Source organism: Tubulanus polymorphus, chromosome 9, assembly GCF_964204645.1.
Source record: "Tubulanus polymorphus chromosome 9, tnTubPoly1.2, whole genome shotgun sequence".
Classification (NCBI taxonomy): domain Eukaryota; kingdom Metazoa; phylum Nemertea; class Palaeonemertea; order Tubulaniformes; family Tubulanidae; genus Tubulanus; species Tubulanus polymorphus.
In genome coordinates this window covers 11168273-11188752 of record NC_134033.1, presented here as the reverse complement: position 1 = coordinate 11188752, position 20480 = coordinate 11168273, and the positions used below count along the sequence as shown (strand labels likewise).

The following is a 20480-nucleotide window of genomic DNA, read 5'->3' as shown; positions in this document are numbered from 1 at the left end:
CCGAAATATGATGATTAATTTGAGTTTTTCGTAAACCGGATGAATTTCATCGATCCCAAACTGATCCGGTTTATACAACGTCTATTAGTTAGAAACAACATTTCTCACACACATTTTTCTAGTAAAAAAACTTCCATAAATCTAATCGGGCTTAAGAATATTTTTTTTTCATATCTAAGATGAAAACCACCTCATTCTCAACGACTTGGAAATTTTTTAAGCTTTGAGAATCAATTCATCATTTTTATCAAATAATTTTGATAATTTTACTGAATTTTTGAAGTCATTGAGAATGAGAAGGTTTCGTTTTGTGAATTATGTTAATAGTTCGAAGAATTAAGGTGTTAGAATCTCGGTGGTTGTGCTGTGCTGATATTCAGTATTCAAACATTAGCAATGATAGTCGAAGTGGTTTCACATGAAAGCTCATATTCATCTTAATTATACGACGAAATATCACCCGAGGGGATATTGACATTTTACTCAAACCATCTAATGTCTGATATCTGAAAATGTCACTCTTCAGCGCGTTTTACAGCCATCTAGATGTGGCGTTTACATTACAAAAAAAAACTATAAATTTATGAAAGCCTTATAATATACCGGTATAATGATCTTTTTCATGTATTTTCATAAAATCATTAGTATTATTATAGATTATTATAGAAATTAGTATTTTTGATCATGTATTGAACCACAGACTAGTGATATATTGATAACTTCCTGTTTTGTATGAGCATCGCTCGAAATAAAATGAATATCTAGGTCTGGACATTGATGACAGTATTCAAAGCGTCGCTCGAAATAAGATACGTTATGAATATCTACGCCTGGACATTGATGACAGTATTCAAAGCATCGCTTGAAATAAAGTGAATATCTAGGCCTGGACATTGATGACAGTATTCAAAGATAATTATTTTCAACAAAAGCGAAACCCTTTAGCTTGCGACTGACTAACTTCGATCAGTATATATGTTTTGCTGAATTCATCGCGTGATAAACTAGTTGATATTAGCAGTTGCTACTTTAAAATTAGGTGATAATATCTGGAACGTTTCATTCTTGCGAAGCAGTTGCCGATTTTGAAAAATTTGCATCGCATTCCTTGCACAGTTTGCAAAATTCGGCGTGAAAATCGATTTCCCCATGAAATTCTGTCACGGGCTTTACTCCATCTGTTATGGCATATATATTGCTTTTCACTTAAGACAACAGTTAATCCTACCTATAAAAAGTGCGCGTGTTGGTTTTATCAGCGGTCTACGTATTATATTTGATATTCAATAGCAGTTTTCTCTCCACCCTCTATCCCTCTCTATATATGAAAACATGGCTGTTGCACAAGTCCTCACCGGAGGAAGTGCTTTGTGCATATGGAAAGGTGCTTTATACAAATTGCTCACTTAATTGATCAGCCTTATCTATCATTATTATCATTCACTATTCCTGAAGATGACTGATATATAGGCCTAGTTGAAACATCGTAATAAGCTATGAACTCGTGAGGAAACGTTTCAGACTTATTTTTCTTAAACTGTATTGTCGGGCTTTACCATCTCTATGTCTCTTTCCACTGGGCTTACATATCCCCTCCTCCAGTCTGACCACTCTTGACCATTCTGTTATTTTACGCAGTAGTGGATGTGTAAATATGGCTGATGATAAATTTAGCCGTATCTACTATCGGCGCCGCGCCTAACCGATGTAAATCTGTTGCCACGGGTAACCGTCTCTCCGAGGCGGTTTTCTTAATAGTTTGATAATTGGCGATGTGTCTATTTTAGGAGATGTTTTACTAATGAAGAAAATGTCGTATAAATTGTGTTCTTTTCAGACAGTGTCTCGATCCTAATTTCGGTTTTATCTAAATACAGCCCATTTGAATGAAGTTGAACTCCTTGGCTCGGTTTCACAAAAAAGTTAAGCTCAAATTTTTGGTGTAATTGCCATTGGTTACTTCATGTTTTCAATGAGGACAACAATTCAAACTTAACCGTTTTAGGCTTAAACTTTTTCGTGAAATTGGGCCCAGGGCTGCGTTTCATAGTTAATCCCTGGGAACATTTTGAAATTCATCGGTTATGGTATCTCATCATTACTACGGTGTTCGTTTCCAGATGGAGGATTTACCCCTAGGGATAACTTCGATACTCAGTCTATGAAACTGGGTCCAGGATCCAGTTCACAGTTGTGAGTTAGAGTTAACTCTGAGTTAAAATCAGTTAATTTTCAATGAGTTAACTCAGAGTTAAATCTTAACTCACAACTGTGGAACTGGGTCCAGTATTTTATGTTGCCTTAGAATTTCCCTTTGACATCACAAATTTATCCTCTCAAAAAACCCTGACGATCCCCTCACGATATATCGTTTATTGTTCTCTATATGTAACTATCGTTTGTTTTTCGATATTTTTCAGATTTATCGAAAAATCGTTTGACTGAAATTCCGTTTGAATTATGTGATTATCATTCGATGGAACGCTTATCGTGCTATAACAATGTGATAAGGATAATTCCCGAGGCTGTGATAACGCTACAGTCTCTTACCTACATAAATCTAAGGTAAGCGTACTTATCAATCTTCACCGTCCGCACCGTATGAAGTTTAGGTGTATTAACATTGACCTAGGGATTAGCTCCCAAGTTAATCCATCCTCCCACTGCAGGGATTTGAACCTGATGGCATCGCTTCACTCAGCCATGGCCAAACCCCTGCCACACTAGACCGGGTGCGCAGGTACATGCGCACCTATCAGATTGCTCGTTGTATAATCGCTGAGGTAAATTTCAAGGAAGAACTATAAATGGGAAAACCTGGGCTAAAATAAAACTGGATATCTGATTGGCTGATAATGACATCATCTAAGCTGCGCACTCGGTGTAGTGTGGCAGGTTTTCGTACCGTGGCAATCTCAAAGCCATCAGGTTCGAATCCCTGCAGGGGGAGGATGAAGTTAATCCCCCTTGCCTGGGTTAAGTTGATATTAGTTTATCGACCTGGAAGTTAGTAGTTGAAATTCTAATATCGCTGTTATTTTTCAGTCGTAATCAACTATCTCATATCCCTCCATTCGTGTGTCAACTACAATCATTAGAGGTGCTACTCATAAACAATAATAAATTGGTCTCATTACCGGAAGAAATCAGTCGTTTAGAAAATCTGACTGAATGTGTAAGTATAGTATTATACCAACCTATGCCCAGCTCTGAAACTCCTGAAATTTCCTATTATTTACTGCCAGTGTTCTCCACAACAGGTTTTAGGGGGGGCGGCTACCCATTTCATTTTTTTAAATCCACCCCTCTGAAAATCAGCCACCCCTAAGAATATCCTTTGGTCCTACCAGAGTGGATATCAATATTCTATCAATGCCTAATGTGAAAAATAGAAGATAGCACCAATATTAAGCTTAAATTTTCTATGTTTTTGGGGGGATGGAAAGCCTTGCCACTTCAGCAGCCACGTTGTCATACACTAAACAATGAATGCAGCCCCTTCAATTTGTACTTTGATTTCCGATTTCAAATGCAAACCCCCTGTTTCGTTTCGGTCATGTGTGGCGCGTTTGTAATTGACACCAAAACGTAGATAATCCTCTCCATTTCTAGATTAAAAACCATCCAAAAAATGTGTAAAAGAAACCCTTGAAAATTACACCCAAACAGATATTTTTCACGTTGCAAAAATTGTTCAATTGTTTCATCCGATCGACTGACTGAAATATGTCACGACCCAGAAATGTTCGTAACATCTGGAATATCCGATCAGTCAATGTTAACCTCAATTAACTAGACGGGAAAATTTCCAGCTCAAAAATCAAAACTGTCTCGGTCTATACAAAAATATGTTCTATCCCGGCTACCTACTCCATGCAATACTGAATCAATATAGTCATGATTACCGGGGGGGGGGGGGGAATGTGTGTGAATGAGAAATGGCACCCCCTCTATTGTGTGAAGTTAAAACCCTGGATCCAATTCCACAGTTCCGAGTTAAGAAGATTTGACTCCTGAGTTTAAAAATTGAAATTGAAAAAACATTGAAAATGAACTGATTTTAACTGGAACTCACAACTGTGGAACTTGGCCCCGCACCTCGGGGAGCAGCTGCAGATTTGTAAATTATTTAATTTCACGGTATTTCAGGATGTAAGTTGTAATGAAATCACGCATCTTCCTTCTCAAATCGGTGATTGTAGATCTCTGCAGGTGCTCAATATTAGACGTAATTTACTAGTAGAAATTCCACCAGGTGAGTGTTAATTACAACACAGCTGTCTGTTAGTCTGAGCAACCGTTTAAACTCGTTCCACTCTTTCCACGCTGAATTCCACTGATGTTGGGGAAAAGTATTTTCACAAAGGTACCATGTCAAATGAATGTCGGAAAACTGATATCAGTGCTAGATTGTGCTGCCACCTCATGCCAGCTCATAAGGGGTTAAACTTTTCCATAAAGCTGGACTCAGTTTGGAACTGGTTGAACCCATGACTTTTTTTCAAGAAGATTCAATTTCTACATTTGTTTGTTCGTTTCTTCTTTTTCAGAAATCAGTAAATTAAAATTACGTAAACTGGATTTTTCTTGTAATAGAATCAGCGTGCTACCGACCGAAATGTGTAAATTAGAACAGCTAGACGAACTAATTACCGATTACAACCCATTAATGTCACCTCCTGCTCAGGTAAATACAACGCATAATTTAAACTATTCAACATTTCTCCAGGTGGCGCCACTGACCAGAATGGTCTAAGATTAGTCCTATGTTGTTAGATTGGTTATATAACAAAACTGGTCTGTAAGAAGTGAAATAGTTACGGCTAGACTTCAACTATTCGACTTCTGTTCCCCGCGGAATATTTTTAGGATTCTCGAGATATTTCAAAATTTCACGTGCCAGCCGCTGAAAAACAGCCTCGGTTGCGAGAAAATTCATTAACCGTGACTTATTTTACTGATGCGAAGCTTAACATAAAACTGTACGAATTGCTCTTTATGTTGGCTGTATAGCCATAAAACATTGTGAAAATTGAAATACGTTGTCAGTACTGCTAAGCATGCATTAACATGCTGGCTGGTGTGCGTGGTATGGTAATTAGACACAACGATAATCAGTAGGGGTAATTAGAAGAGTCTACATGATAATTGGCCGGGTGCCATCTGGCTGTAGTTTTTCACTTCCTTATTCGCCATACAGTATAATAATTGTCATCCCATCCCAATGTTGATTCACTCTGACGAGATGCAGCGCTTTTATGACCATTTTTCCATGCATTCCTCTTTATGCTAAAAAAATGTGGTATAATCAACATTTATATAGCATAGGAATGGTTTATGCATGAACAATATCGTTGCTCGTTCTTTGCGTTGTTGTTGTTAGCCCCCATTCCATTACCGTGAATCAAGCCTCTGTTCCTTCGGAGAATACAGGGGGCCTGTTGAGCGGTTGAGGCTCAGATTTAAAACCAGGCTTGGGCCATCTTAGCTCTTAACCGAATCTAACACTACGATGCGATACCACTTTCGGACGAAGATCGTGATTACGCGACTCATCTCAGAGCTGCTACTAACGGCGACGTGTCAAAACCAACAATATTGACAAAGTGATAACTACGTATAATACTAAGTAATACTCTCAGTGTGAGGTCTTTTTATGCCTCATAACGCAATGTAGAATGTATTGTGTATATAAATAATGCCAAGTTGGAAAGGTATATTTTTCGCCGGGTTTCATTCGTTTGAATCCTTGTTGTACCTGGGTTTTGAGGTCGGAATTCTTTTCTCGCTTGTCTCTCTCCTTCCATCAATGAGATTAAGAAAAAAAACACCTATAAACTGTTAATAAGCTTTGAGCAGCCCTCAATGGGTTGAGTAGAAAAGATGAACCTACTTATAACCTCAAACTTGCTAATAATGCCTTAGTGGCACTCGGTGTTTGAGGGGAAAGGAAACCACGAAACTACTAATTTTACCTTAAAGATAAGTTGAGGGTAACCGAAAGTGATTTAAGTAAAATTATGAGTTCAACTTATTCGCAAAATAGAGCCTTGGCTTAGCATTTCTAGTAAGTTTAAATTTTGAACAATTTTGAGACGGGTTTACCGTAGATTGGGATGTGATTTCAGTGTAAATCTATACTGTTTCTGTCATTCCAGATATGTACGAAGGGTCGCGTGCACATAATGAAATATTTACAAATGGAAGCGATTAAAGAAGATCGTAAACGAGGAGTTCTCAGCGATTGTGACGTCAGACGACATTTCCGTAAATCAGCTTCCGTACACACTGTGTAAGTATCTACATACCCGCCACCAGGTGGCAGCTCCGTACACACTGTGTTAGTATCTACATACCCACCACTAGGTGGCAGCTCCGTACACACTGTGTAAGTATCTACATACCCCGCCGCCACCAGGTGGCAGCTCCGTACACGACGTGTAAGTATCTACATACCCCACCACCAGGTGGCAGCTCCGTACACACCGTGTAAGTATCTACATACCCGCCACCAGGTGGCAGCTCCGTACACACCGTGTGTATCTACATACCCAACCACCGGGTGGCAACTCTGTACACCGTGTAAGTATCTACATACCCAACCACCAGGTGGCAGCTCTGTACACCTTGTAAGTATCTACATACCAGCCTTCAGGTGGCAGCTGGTGCAGTCATTCTTCCTGTATGGGGATATTTGGTTTTCAGTCGGAACCTATTATTGAATCCACTATAGTTAGGTCCTTGTGTCAGCCATCTTGAACCAAGTTCTGAACTACAGCGACCCTGCTGAAGATATCGAAGTCAGCCACCTTCGAACTTGGTCTGAACTACCAGTGCCTGTTAAACCACCGGGTTGTAGACTGGAGCAGAGCTGACCCTCATCAATTGGAATTTGGATCATGAACTGAAACATCCACATTATTCAGCAATTTCAGCTGATTTTGTATAGAATTTCTCAATGATACGAGTTTAGCTGAAAATCAGCTAATTTGCTTGAATTGTTCATATTCTTTCTGGAATTTGGAAAGATTTTGTGACTAACCTTGCGAAACGCCATCTAGCTACATATTTCTGCAGTAAATCTCGTGAATTTTATCGTGTTTTTTTTTTTCAGACCCGATGATTTCCGCACTCATTTGATCAATAGTTTAGAAAATCACACTTCATCGCCGGGGGAGACGAGAAAAAAACGACACACAACCGATTCCGGTTATACGACTGATCCTTCAGAAACACAGGTATATACTCACTTACCAGGGGTGGGTTCAGAGTCTCACTTTCCAGGGGTGTATCCAGAGTGTTACCGGGTCCAGTACACCTCCTCGATTCCTTCAAAACTCCTTTTAAAATGGAAAATGCTTTTGAATGTGCTCGAAACTCGTTTTACTTGAAAAAAATGCCCAAAACTCTTTTTAAATTTTGAGAAATAGGCAATTAGAAGTTTTAGTTCGGCCGTTACCAAATAAGAAACCAAATTTAGATAGTGTAAAGAATAAAAATTTGCTTACAAAACCACTGAGTTACCAGTTTACAGATAAACAGTACCGGTCAGCTGCTATTCTACTTTATGTATGTATGATTTCATTTTCGTTTTACAATCTATTTCTCCAATTATTCCGTTTCTATATTCGCAGGCTCCACATTTAGTAGACGAAAATCAAACGCTAAAAGCCGGCGACACGGCGCGGACTCTACGCGGACAACAACCACAACGACCGATGTTCATAGTCGGTACTCCGGTGAGCGAACCGGCGACTCCGGCGCGTAAAGTGAGTAATCCGACTCCGGGAACCGACCGACGACCGATCGCGCAGTCTCGCAGCGCTAACAGTACGCCGGGTATGGATCGACGCAGCAGCGCGCCCGCGCCATCCATTACAGACAATCCGAAAACTCCTTCCAGTCCGGCTTCGTCGTCTTCATCGAGCTATGCAACGCCTTCTCCATCAGCTGAGGCCATGGATGCATTCACGAGGGTAAGTCCCCGTTCAGCTGCCTCTGAGGTTCGTCTACCTTTGACATTGCAGAGCTGTCAACTATTCCTGATTTTCAGTATTTTCACGATTTTGCAACCAGAAATACTGATTAGATTTGTTTGATGCATACAGAAATATGAAAGATGTTACTGATGGTCTTACTGTTGATTACTGATTGATTTGAACAGAAATATGAAAGATGTTACTGAGGGTCTTACTGTGAATTGCTGATTAATTTGAAAATTTTCTTTCATATTTCAATGAAATGTTACTGAAAAAATTCAATTTGTTACTGATAGCACTATTTAGAGGTTGTCTACTTGTCAAATGATTTTATTTTATCTATCGAACTTTCCCGTATTCCCGGGTTTATATTCCGGGAAAATACGGTAGTAACTGGAAACAAGAGTCTGAAAACGTATCTCGATAATCTACGCAGGAATTACAACGACAAAAAGCCGAATACGAAGCTCGAAAAACGCGAGCGGAACAAATACGTCGCGAGAAGGAGGAAGAAGAAGAGAAAGATGAAAGGAGAAGACTAGCTCAAAAATTGCAGGACGAACAAAAAGCGTTGATCGAACGACAATTAGCGAAAAAAGATCCCTCTACGAACAGGTACCTCGTTTATAACGCTAGAAATCGGGTTGTTAAGCGACTTCTTGGGAAGTTTGGAATATTTATCGATTTTGACTCCATTATTTCTGATATCGCGTAAAACCAGACCTAGTTCTGAGAAAGTTCTGAGACCGGTTTTATAAGACCAGGGGCCAGTTGCACAGTCGTGACTTGAAGTCCAAAAGTGGTCTTAAATGTTAAGAATGGTCTTAAGTTGTTAGATTGGCTATAGAACTAAGTTGGTCTTAGACTGGTCTTAAGTCTAAACCATGACTATGCAACCGGCCCCAGGATTCATTTCCACATTAGTTGGTTGACGTTAAACTCACACAGTTGCACAATCATGACTCGAGTCCAAAAGCGGTCTTAAAATTTAAGACGTTGTAAGATCGGTTATAGAATTACATCGGTCTTCAAATGGTCTCAAATCTAAGCCATGACTGAGCAACTGATCCATGGATCTAAGATATAAAGTTCCTTTCCTTTAACTCATTAAACGTTGAATTAAACTGTATAGCAAATCCTGGCACCAGTGGGAACTGTCGCGACCAGTACAGTGGAATCATATCCAGAGTTCAGAGTTTGAAAATATTTGACAATTTTGGTTTTCATTATATTTTTATGAATGAGAGCTTTATGGTCGCAGCCTGGCATTTTATAAATATTGCTTTTCTTCATGTGATACTGAATATTTTGGGGTCGCATCGGGCAGGGTTTCAAGCTTACTTATATACTACCCGTGCTTCGTGACTTGATTTCTTTAAATTCGAAGAATTTCGATTTGTAGGAAAATTCGACACCTACTTCGCTCGTCTCAATCATACGACGAGACCGTTATCAACAGGTGATCAATAATCAATGAGGACTCAACTGACGCGAGTGAGAATCCACCAGGTGGCTCCATCGGGTACAATAGGAATAGGGCATCGACTCTGAATTTCTTCTCATATTCGATCAATTCTATCGTCAATTTTCATAAGATCAAGAGGTCACGCCATCTGGTGGAGTAGCCGGAAGTGACACCAGGGTCCTCATTGCGTTCAGTAATCAATAATATTGATTGTGCGTCTAAGTCTAATCAATCGATATTCTATCAGTATCTATCGCTTACTAATCTCATTAATCTATTTATAAATATCAATCGTATACGATATCGATACTGACCGGACTGATGAAGAAGCACAGGGCGTGTCAGGGTGGAGTTGATTTAAGGGGCGTGTCATATTAAGGGGCGTGTTTTGTGTCTGTGATTGACACGGGGCGTGCTGTGTTGTATGTCTAAGTTTGCGTAATTTGATTGACATCTCATCATTTTCATCCTCATAAAATTTTGTTCATGTTTGTTCATTTTTTTTTTCCATATTCTTTGCGTCATTAAAGGACGGTCACTCGGCCGCACCGTCTCACGGTGGATAACTGTTATAGGTAATAAATGAAGCGGTCACTAGGGGGCGTTGTTAGTAGGTGGAGCCGGGTTTCGATGTTGTAAAGCCGCGTTATGGTTTTCGGCGATCAGCGCGCGTTCGAATATTTTCCGGGATTTTTCGGCAGTTTTGGGAAAATCTCATTTATGTAGAAGAAGATATCGTAAATTTTTTGTCAATGTTTACTCGTCGCTTTCTTACACTTTTTCACCGTCCGGGAACCATTTGGAAAAGATTTCGCTCAAATATTCTGACAATTTCTCCGTTTTCTTGCTGCGATTGTCCCCAATGGTTCCTCGATGGCATCATTCATTCTTCACTCATCACGCTCTGCATTTTGCTTTTGTTGCCAACGATATATTTTTGCGGTTATCGCATTTATCGATAGATCGTTCACGGCATTAAGATACGCTTATTAAACCATCCTGATTCGCAAAAAAAGTTTGACTAGTTTTGAATTTTTTTCCATGAAAAACTGGGTAGATGAAATCTGAATTCAGTAATCGATTTCGATGCTTATTTTGGCCAAAAATTGCCTCGTTTTTCATCGTCATCATTCCAAATGTACTCGATGTCATAAATTCAATACAGATTTCAATCAGAATATTTTCTTTTCACCCGGAAACAATCAATTAACGCTTCTTAGTTCTGATTGGTAGACTAGCTTAGACAACAGTTTATGTTTTAGCTAATCACAGCCGGTCTCTTGCTTGACATGCTTCTTGATTAAGCCAAAACGGAGACCATTGGCCGAGTCTTGAGACTTAGTTCTGAGGATGTGATATTTATTAGATTAGCCTTAAATCTCTACTTTGATTGTACATTTACAGTAATCATCTTCTTAATGAAGAAACAAAATATTCTGATTTGCTGTATATTTTCTTCTTGCACATCTCATAAGATTTCAATACTGAGTGTATGTATCACTTGCAGGGGTTATATACGTTGTCCTCTTAATGTTTATCAAAAACATAAATTGGATTGAAATCATCGAAGAAAACAGACCTGACTATGTCCACTTTTCGAGAGTGGTTTCTACTCTTTTTCAGAGCTCAACTACTCCTAAAAATATGTTAAAACCTGAACAATTTTTTCATTCATTTCCGATGAAACAACCATTTTTCGTGTCAATTTAGAGATATATATTAAAGATGTCCGGTAGTCTGGTCTGTAACGCAGTGTCCTGTAACAGTGTGTCGTGTATTTACAGTTAATCATGTAAATGCGTTATTTTCTAGCTATCAGCCGCCGCCTTCAACGCTAGCTGCGCAGGTTCAACAACAACAGAAATCACTACAAAAACAATCAGCAGAACAAGAAAAAGAAAGGTATAGATTTTAGGCTTGAATCCTGACTCAGGTTGACATAGATCAGATCGTCAGATTGTAAGCAGTCAAGTGTGCAAATTTATTGTAACCACTTTTTGCCAGAACTCGGGGGGGAAACCAAATGAAAATCCAAAACACCATTTCAGTTATTGATGATTATCTTACAGTCCAAAGCGCCACCTAGTATCCGGAGGTAGCGTGAAGGATGATAAAACGCGAACGAATAATAACTATCGACGTACGTCATCGGATGGCTCACCAGGTGGCGCTCACGTGAAGAATAACGGTCTGCCGGAGACTGAAGAACTGCAAGTTAATGGAAGGAATAGGTTTGTGTTCGTTGCTCCTGAATATACGTCGCAATTTATTCCAGATTCAAACGAAAATGTCATGTATATTTGCAGCGTTGCTAGTAATGGTTCGGTATCTAGTCAGCAGGCGGTGCCGCTTCACGGCTCCACAAATATTCCTATAAACCATCTAACGAGTTTACCACCGGTGAGTTTTTGTCTTGTTTTCTCTAAGAAGTTTATTCACGCAGAAAAGCATGTAGTTTGAAAACTGGTCCCTGCGTTTTCACGAAAGTTCATCGCAAAAATATCATTTGTTTGAAGTAATTAATTTCCTTGTTGCTGTGGCCTAAACATTTGAGTACCATCTACTGATTGGTTTATGTTCGACCTAAGAATAGTTCAGGTATAGGCACAAAAATGTTTGCTGATGTTTCATAAAACGCAGAGTTCCGGTCCTCATTTCATATATAATTGTATTCCTGTTATTGTTAACGAGTTTGTGAAAAAATAACACACTTGATATTTTATCCCAAAAAAACCTTCATTTCAAAAACGAGTCAATCCATCATACTTTTCAGTTTTCATTTTGAAAACTTACTAAACTGGCATGGGTTAGTGGTTTCAGCATATTCACAACTTGGGTTCAAACCTCGAACCTTGCAATAATCTCTTCCCAGGGAGAGAGAACTTTACATACACAGAAACTAGGGGGTAATGATGTGTACCAATGTCACTTCTCACCAGGGAGAGATGACTGATACACAGTTACAGATATAGGCTAGGGGTTATGATATCATTATCACTTCTCTCACCAGGTAGAGATGACTGATACACAGTTACAGATATAGGCTAGGGGTTATAATATCATTATCACTTCTCTCACCAGGGAGAGATGACTGATACACAGTTACATATAAAGGCTAGGGGTTATGATATCATTATCACTTCTCTCACCAGGGAGAGATGACTGATACACAGTTACAGATATAGGCTAGGGGTTATAATATCATTATCACTTCTCTCACCAGGGAGAGATCACTGATACACAGTTACAGATATAGGCTAGGGGGTTATAATATCATTATCACTTCTCTCACCAGGGAGAGATGACTGATACACAGTTACATATATAGGCTAGGGGTTATAATATCATTATCACTTCTCTCACCAGGGAGAGATGACTGATACACAGTTACATATATAGGCTAGGGGTTATAATATCATTATCACTTCTCTCACCAGGGAGAGATGACTGATACACAGTTACAGATATAGGCTAGGGGTTATAATATCATTGTCACTTCTCTCACCAGGGAGAGATGACTGATACACAGTTACATATATAGGCTAGGGGTTATAATATCATTATCACTTCTCTCACCAGGGAGAGATGACTGATACACAGTTACAGATATAGGCTAGGGGGTTATGATATCATTGTCACTTCTCTCACCAGGGAGAGATGACTGATACACAGTTACAGATATAGGCTAGGGGTTATAATATCATTATCACTTCTCTCACCAGGGAGAGATGACTGATACACAGTTACAGATATAGGCTAGGGGTTATAATATCATTATCACTTCTCTCACCAGGGAGAGATCACTGATACACAGTTACAGATATAGGCTAGGGGGTTATAATATCATTGTCACTTCTCTCACCAGGGAGAGATGACTGATACACAGTTACAGATATAGGCTAGGGGGTTATAATATCATTATCACTTCTCTCACCAGGTAGAGATTACTGATTGACAGTGAGAAATATACACTTCTAATATATAATACAATAGGACTCTATATAAGCAGCACTTATGATATATTTCATGACGTTTTTTTTCTGGTTGCTCACGACGACAGGAGGAAGAATTTCGACATCGACACGAATTGATTCGCACGCAACACATTCACGAAGCGGGACTCGTTCAAAAACGCATCGAAGATGAGAAAAATCGCATGTATCGTTTACATAAAGAGTCGGTTTATTCATACCTATCAAAGGTAATAGTTTCATTTCATCGTCGATCGATCTGTCTCTCGTGTCTGTCTCGTGTCTCGTAGTAGATTATTATTTTCACTATTCGTGACTTATTGAATTAACGAGTCATGAATTAGTGAATACATGTACAGTATTTGATTCAACTGTCACCTAGTTTTGACCCAGTTTTCATCCATCTTGTCACGAATTCCAACTGTCGGTCGATTTTGATAAATAGGTCACTCATCTACTAATGATATTCGATTACCCAACAAGTGCTCGGGCTGTTCGGGCTTGGGCCCGATTCAGCTCAGTTATTGGCCGATGGGCTAATCAAGCTGATGATGTCATCGTTGTGCATACCTGATTTTCCTGGCTCTTGATTGGCTTGCTCCAGTTCAGCTTAGAGCTGATTCGTCGATTTGTGTCACGTCATTTTGTTGTCGTATTTCGTACAGTTATTATTATTTCATCAGTAGAAATCATTAGTTTTCGCCCTTTATTTTGATTTATTTCATTAGCATTGTATTTTCGTTAATTTTACGGACCGTGTATCTATTTATGTTTACTGCAGACTGGTTATTTACAAACCGGATATTCATTCGAACCCAGCGACGAGCGCCACCTAGTGGACAATTTTACAATCGATTTCCACGAAAATGAACAGGTTAAAAAAATCTGCTTGTAAAAAGTTGAACATTTAGATTAATCTTTGCTTTCTCAAATCGGGTCTTTTTGATTCTTTCTCAGTGGTTTGTTAGTGGGTTTTTTCTTGACATGGATGAATGTATATGATAAGGTGCATTTATTAACGGTTCTATCATAACTCCCAACATCCACAGTTTTGGGTTGGAAGCAAAATTAGATTTTTCACTTCTTTTTATTTTTTTCTACTTTTTAACTCAAATCATCCTGCTTTTGTTCCAATTACACGTATATTTAGAAATGATTGAAATTTGAACAACGTATCGAGTTAGAACTTACACCTACGCCGCTAAACACGACATTACCGTTTGATTTTAGTAGATACGGTGAATTCTTAAACTCTTCAGTTTCAAGTTTTACTCTCGGATTTACAACATTGAAAATAACTTATTTTGATTTTAACTGTCGAGTCCGACTAAAGCCGCGATCACACGATCATTTTTGGAACAACTGTTCACGCGGGTGCCAAAAGGGTCTGTGTCTGTTTGGCCCGGGTCAAATTCTCTTGGTGTGATCGCGGCTCATATCGCGAACTCTGGAACCGGATCTGTGTAATAGTTAATATGTTCGCTAAACAAAATTATACAATCATCACAAATCAACCCTACAGATCCCGGATTTCATTAAATTCTGTTTATGTTTTGAGTTTGATTGTGATTTTTTTTCGTTTTTCGTTTCCTTCTCATAAGAAAACGGTCAAAGACACAACCTCTACTCAAGGTCGTGAGGTCGAGGTATGTGTCTGTCTGTTCATAGCATGTTTGAATTCCCCTTTCCTCGCTTGCCATAGATGCTAACTAACTATTTGTTGCATTTTGGATTTCTGTCCTAATATTGATTGATAATTTGGATACTAAACAAGAATAGAATAGATTCTGGGCCCTGTTAGAGACATGAATTAAACAAGAATTAGTAGCAAATCTGGAAATGAATCTCAATTTGTTAGATTGATTATGAGATCTTAGTAAGTAGCAGGTAAGCTTTTAGTGATTGTAAGACTCAACTGTGGAACTGGTGGATTGTGGGACAGGTTCCTGAACCCAGTTCCACAGTCGTGGAATCATTGGTTTAAAGGCCGGAGTGGAATACTCGCGGTCATGGAATATAGAAAGTTCAGGATATTTTATGAATGGTTTTGCATGCATCGAATGACACCTTATTCTATATATAAACACTATCATTGAAACTGCATGTTACTGCTCAGTTATAGTCGAGAATCCAGTTCCACCGAGGATCAAGTTCCACCTGAGATACGTAGTATTACACTCAATGGTCGTATATGTTTTGAAATAGCAACATTTTAACTTTCCGTATATTTTTGGAATATTTTAACTTATAATGACTAGAGTTCTAATCTCACAGACTTTCTCAAATGTGATTTGAGAATTGAAAGTTTTAAATGAACCACCAGTAATTTAAGCTTTGCATCTACGATAACTCGGGTCTGTGGAACTGGGTACAATTTATCAAATCTGAATCATTTATTGAAATATGAAACCTTTTTGTTAAATCTTTAGCGCAACGATTCAATGTATTTTTGATATGTATTTAATTCAATATGTTTTGTCATTGTTTCACAGAGAACTGCCAATTCGGGCAGCGTTAGCGAGGATATACCCGCGTCTCCGAAATCGCTTAACGACAACAAAGGTCAAAGTCAGAACGATGCGCAAATATCTTCGACCATTTCCAGTCATATTAAACCCAGATCTGGTAGGCGTTAATTTACTACGAACCGCGTGGAACGTAGTGTACCGCCGGTATTTATTTTCTTCTTCGTTTCAGCATTTACAGCTACCCCACCGAAATCGCTGGCGAATTTCAATCCGAATTTCACGATTCGACGGCATTTAGATCAAGCGTGTAATGATATGGAATTAATGGAAAATCTACGCAAGGTACAAAAACTGATATTAGATATATCTGGGTTAGACTGGTTACCGCTCCAATCCAATTCAATCATTGATATATTCAAATCCAAAATAGCTTTATTGATCCTTAATATTTGTATTATTATATTACTTATTGTCAACAATATGAAGCAATATGTTTTATTTTTCAAGGCGTCATAGTTTTCTTGTTAAAGCGCCGTGTGAGGTGTCGATCACTGATTGAATGTTTTGTATATTGTAGGATATTGAAGCGAGATTAAAAGTGTCGTTACCCGAGGATTTACCGTCTGCACTAAAAGATGGCGTTGTATTGTGTCACCTTGCCAACCACATACGTCCAAGATCTGTGTCGAGTATACACGTACCATCACCAGCAGTTGTAAGTATATTGCTCACTTCCCAGGGCTAGTGTTGATTCCTTGCTTAATGGACTAGTGTTGATTCCTTGCTTACCAGGGCTAGTGTTGATTCCTTGCTGAATGGGCTAGTGTTGATTCCTTGCTGAATGGGCTGGTGTTGATTCCTTGCTGAATGGGCTAGTGTTGATTCCGTGCTTACCAGGGATAGTGTTTATTGTTTTCTCAAGGCTAATCCCACAATAATTCAACCAAAGATGAAAAGTTCTTGAATAGAAGTGTATTTGTATTTGAGCAACATTTCTGATGAATACTAATAGCCATCGTCAGGTGTATTGGACGTTGCTCAAATATGTATTTTATACTTCTTTTCAAGATTTTTCTCGTATATTCATCTTACATGGATATCGTGTATTTTCACTACTTACACCTCTCTAGTCTTTGTGAACTCAAGTAGTCAAGATGTTCTTACTGCAGAACATGATCAAGAACCTCAGTTCCACTCAACGCTTCCAATTTCAACACCCGAGACTAAGTTTTAAGCCGGTTATTTTTCCTCCAATTTTAGTCTTTATTGCTACCGTTATAAACGTGTTTCGAAGCTCTGAAACAATCGGCTGCGATTCGATCGCATTCGCACAAAGCTTTCTTACATCTCTTCGTGCTCGCTGAACCCCAGAAACTGTTCCCTGAAACAAACCGGTTCAGTATAAATAGATACTGACTAAAATCTCAATTTTCTCTATAGCCGCGTTCGCACCGTGGAACCAACGTCAACCTTCATCGATATCATCGTCTAATTACCTAATGCCGGCTGTGCATTCATTATCCTCCCTACCCCGGTCTAGTATGGCAGGGTGTCGCGCTGTCGCTGAGTGTAACGATACCATCAGGTTCGAATCCCTGCCGAGGGTGGATGGAACCCTCCAAATACATCCCTTCTATTACCCCAAAAGTGCCGTCCAAAAAGTCTTCAGTTATATTATGCAACTGCGGCAAACTGACCTTAGGATTTAAGCTTAACCCTTTCAGTGCGTCTACACCGCAGTGCGGTGTACAAATTGGTGATGGATATTGCTAGTACACCGCAATGCGGTGTATTGATGATATCAGTGATTAGTAATTATCTCTTGAAAAATGGCAGCACCTGTCAAACAGTGAAATACTAGTGACTAACGATACGCCACACCGCGGTGTAGACGCATTATAGTGGTATTCCCGTTATTCAACACACTAGGGTGGAATTTTTTTAAATTTTCAAATTATCTCCAGCACGATAGGGTATTAATTAGTCAGCACTGGAAGGGTTAACCTTAGATATGTATGAAACAAGGGCTGAGGTTGTTACTTACTGCACTCTATTTGACCGTCGGATTTACATTTCCAGCTGTACGTCAACCAAAACAATGCCAACAATGATTTATTTTTACATTCCCCACCGGCAGCTAATAGATTATCCCAGCATCGGTCGTGAGCGTAACAGCAACTGTGACAATAATAGAATAACGAATTTACGAATCAGGGACTGGTTTTGTTTCCCTGTATTTTAACGTGAAGCCATCTTTCAGCATCTCTTTGTTTGTATTATGGTATTTTGACACTGTTAAGCATTTTCGTCTGCCGTTTTAAATGGTAAATTTATTTTTCATCCCTGATTTTCTATTTCGGCTTCTCTATGAAATGAATATTGAATAGAATTGAACAACCTTTCCCCTAGATCGTGGTATTTGAACACTGGTTAACATTAAACACCTGTTCAGAAACTTGCTTTTGTATTCAAACACTGATTAAAATGAACAATCTTTCAGCAACTGTTCCCTTACTCTGCATTTTGTTATCAATGGATAAGCCCTCGGTACCTGTCAATTTGATCGACTTGGGCGCCACTTCCACCACTACCACACCAGTTTCCATAACCAATCAAATCTGAATATGTCATCCTCGACGCGTGATAGACCATCATCGCAAATTGAATTATATTCTGAGAACTTTCTCTGAAATCTGTTAAAACCGTATCATTAATTAATATTGGCCTCGAGATATTTGGCCCCAGGAAAATTGGCCGCTAGGACAACTGGTGCCTGGATGATAGGTTCAAATCACTTACCGGCTACAACAAGAAATAAAACCAATAAAATCTTCAAGCGATTCATCTTTGTGAAAATGACGTTTAAAATTCGAAACCGTTTTGCCACCGTTTTACTCCTGTTTTAACCCGGCCTGTTTTACATTTTTGTACTCCTTTATAGATTTAGTTCCAACAGCTTTTAAAGACAAAACATTTATTATTAAAAACATAAGGAAACAAAAAGAACTCTAAAAGGACTCCCTATGTCGGCGGCAGATTTTTCTTTTTAATGAATAGATTTTCCGATAATCATGATTGTCTTGTTGTTTTTGCTAGTTTTGTTATCATTAAGATCATTGTTTGCGAAGAATTTACGTTTGCGTCTTCAGAAATTCGCGCATGAAATAAATCAGAAATAATTGTCATATCAGACAGCTCTGGATTAATCGCGTAAACAGTTGGTAAAAAGTGCAGGAATTCCCAATCCATTCATCGAATCAAACAGATTTATTGACTATTTTTCTTCATTCACAGTTGTTGTACAGCACTCTTTTGTTGCCGTTTTGAGATTGGGACAAAGTAATTCTTAACCCTAGCGCACTTAGCGAAACATAATTCAAAGCATAGAGACAGTCGTGAAACAAGCCAGAAACGGATTTGTTTTGTGTTTTCCTGCAGGGTTTCTGAAATGCTTGTTTCATGTGGGGTAACCGGGAGGAAATGATGTGCTTTGTTATCAGGTCTTTTCAAAAGAAATTCAATTCAAGCCCATTCTATCCAAATAGGGACCTGAAATTTATATACTGCGGACAGAGAAACGGCACCGGTTAATCTGACCACCAGGAAATTGTCACTCGGAATTTTTTTTCATGTTAACGATATAAACTTTTGTTGCATTAACTTTCACTAATCGTTGTTTTTGCTCTTGTTTTTGCAGCCGAATTTGAGTATGGCGAAATGTCGTCGCAACGTCGAGAATTTTCTGGAAGCTTGCCGTAAAATTGGCGTTGATAAGGTGAGTAACAGACACACGATACGGGATTTAATACTTTTCAAAACAGTTCAGCTCTGAGCGGGGGATATAGTTTGGCGATGGATGGACCAGTAAGAAACGGAAGTACAGTGCTAAAAGCATACAATTGCAGACCTTGTTTCATATTTTTGTTTCTGTATCGGTATTGAATTTTTTGTCTTACGTTCAAACTATGCTCATGTAATTGACTGTTTTGAAAAGCAGAAAAAAATATTGGTGGCTGAAAGAAATTTATTCAAGAAAAATTTTTTCATCAATTCAAATACTTTCAAGTGTCTACGGTAGTTCGATGCACCATTTGGAATTTAAGTAGATTTTCCGATCGATAAACTTCGCTTGTTTTGGATCATGGTTTGCCTTCTTGAAAATATTTCAAAATTTGGTCAGATTATTATCGGTGGTGGAGGGTTAAATAAAGTTAAGGGGCTAGTTTTATAGACAAGCGTTATTGAGAATGTCTATAATAGCTGCAGGCCCTCGGCCCAGTTTCACAAATCATAAATTAATCTCTATGGTTTAGACCCTAGCGCGCATAGCAAGAAAAATGTTGAAACAAGGAAAACATCTTGTGTTTCAGTGTTTCTTTTTTAGCTAATACTGACATCTCATACACCAATAGAAACAAGTGTTGTTTCATTATCTGGTGAAGCGGTGTTTCTTGTTTTGGAGAAATGTATGTCGTTTTGAAACGTGTGAGAAAATCATTTGTGTTTCGTGTTTTCGGTTTATTTCATGCTGTGCGTGCTTAACTATTTGAAGTTAAGAGTTTTCTCGTGAAACCGGGCCTGGTGTATAATACATATA

At 38.7% G+C, this 20480-nt stretch overlaps 1 protein-coding gene across 7 annotated transcripts in view; it reads left to right on the top strand.

Annotated features, from left to right (window-relative positions):
- LOC141911413 (uncharacterized) overlaps positions 1–20480 on the top strand; it is a 38946-nt gene that overhangs the window by 6407 nt on the left and 12059 nt on the right. For 4 of the 7 annotated variants that reach the window (XR_012620042.1, XR_012620041.1, XM_074802424.1 and 1 more), the window contains exons 2-19: positions 2421–2565; positions 3046–3175; positions 4150–4255; positions 4551–4687; positions 6159–6292; positions 7115–7238; positions 7635–7976; positions 8416–8594; positions 9382–9438; positions 11257–11346; positions 11514–11675; positions 11751–11844; positions 13505–13645; positions 14197–14289; positions 15908–16040; positions 16113–16225; positions 16461–16598; positions 19581–19658. Coding sequence is in view for 5 of the 7 variants with exons in the window: in XM_074802424.1 (XP_074658525.1) it covers positions 2421–2565; positions 3046–3175; positions 4150–4255; positions 4551–4687; positions 6159–6292; positions 7115–7238; positions 7635–7976; positions 8416–8594; positions 9382–9438; positions 11257–11346; positions 11514–11675; positions 11751–11844; positions 13505–13645; positions 14197–14289; positions 15908–16040; positions 16113–16225; positions 16461–16598; positions 19581–19658 (2396 nt within the window). In the remaining 2 variants the exon portion in view is untranslated. Of the gene's footprint in view, positions 1–2420; positions 2566–3045; positions 3176–4149; positions 4256–4550; positions 4688–6158; positions 6293–7114; positions 7239–7634; positions 7977–8415; positions 8595–9381; positions 9439–11256; positions 11347–11513; positions 11676–11750; positions 11845–13504; positions 13646–14196; positions 14290–15016; positions 15062–15907; positions 16041–16112; positions 16226–16460; positions 16599–19580; positions 19659–20480 lie in introns of all 7 variants that reach the window. The other 3 variants (XM_074802422.1, XM_074802423.1, XM_074802425.1) reach the window with 3 other exon arrangements.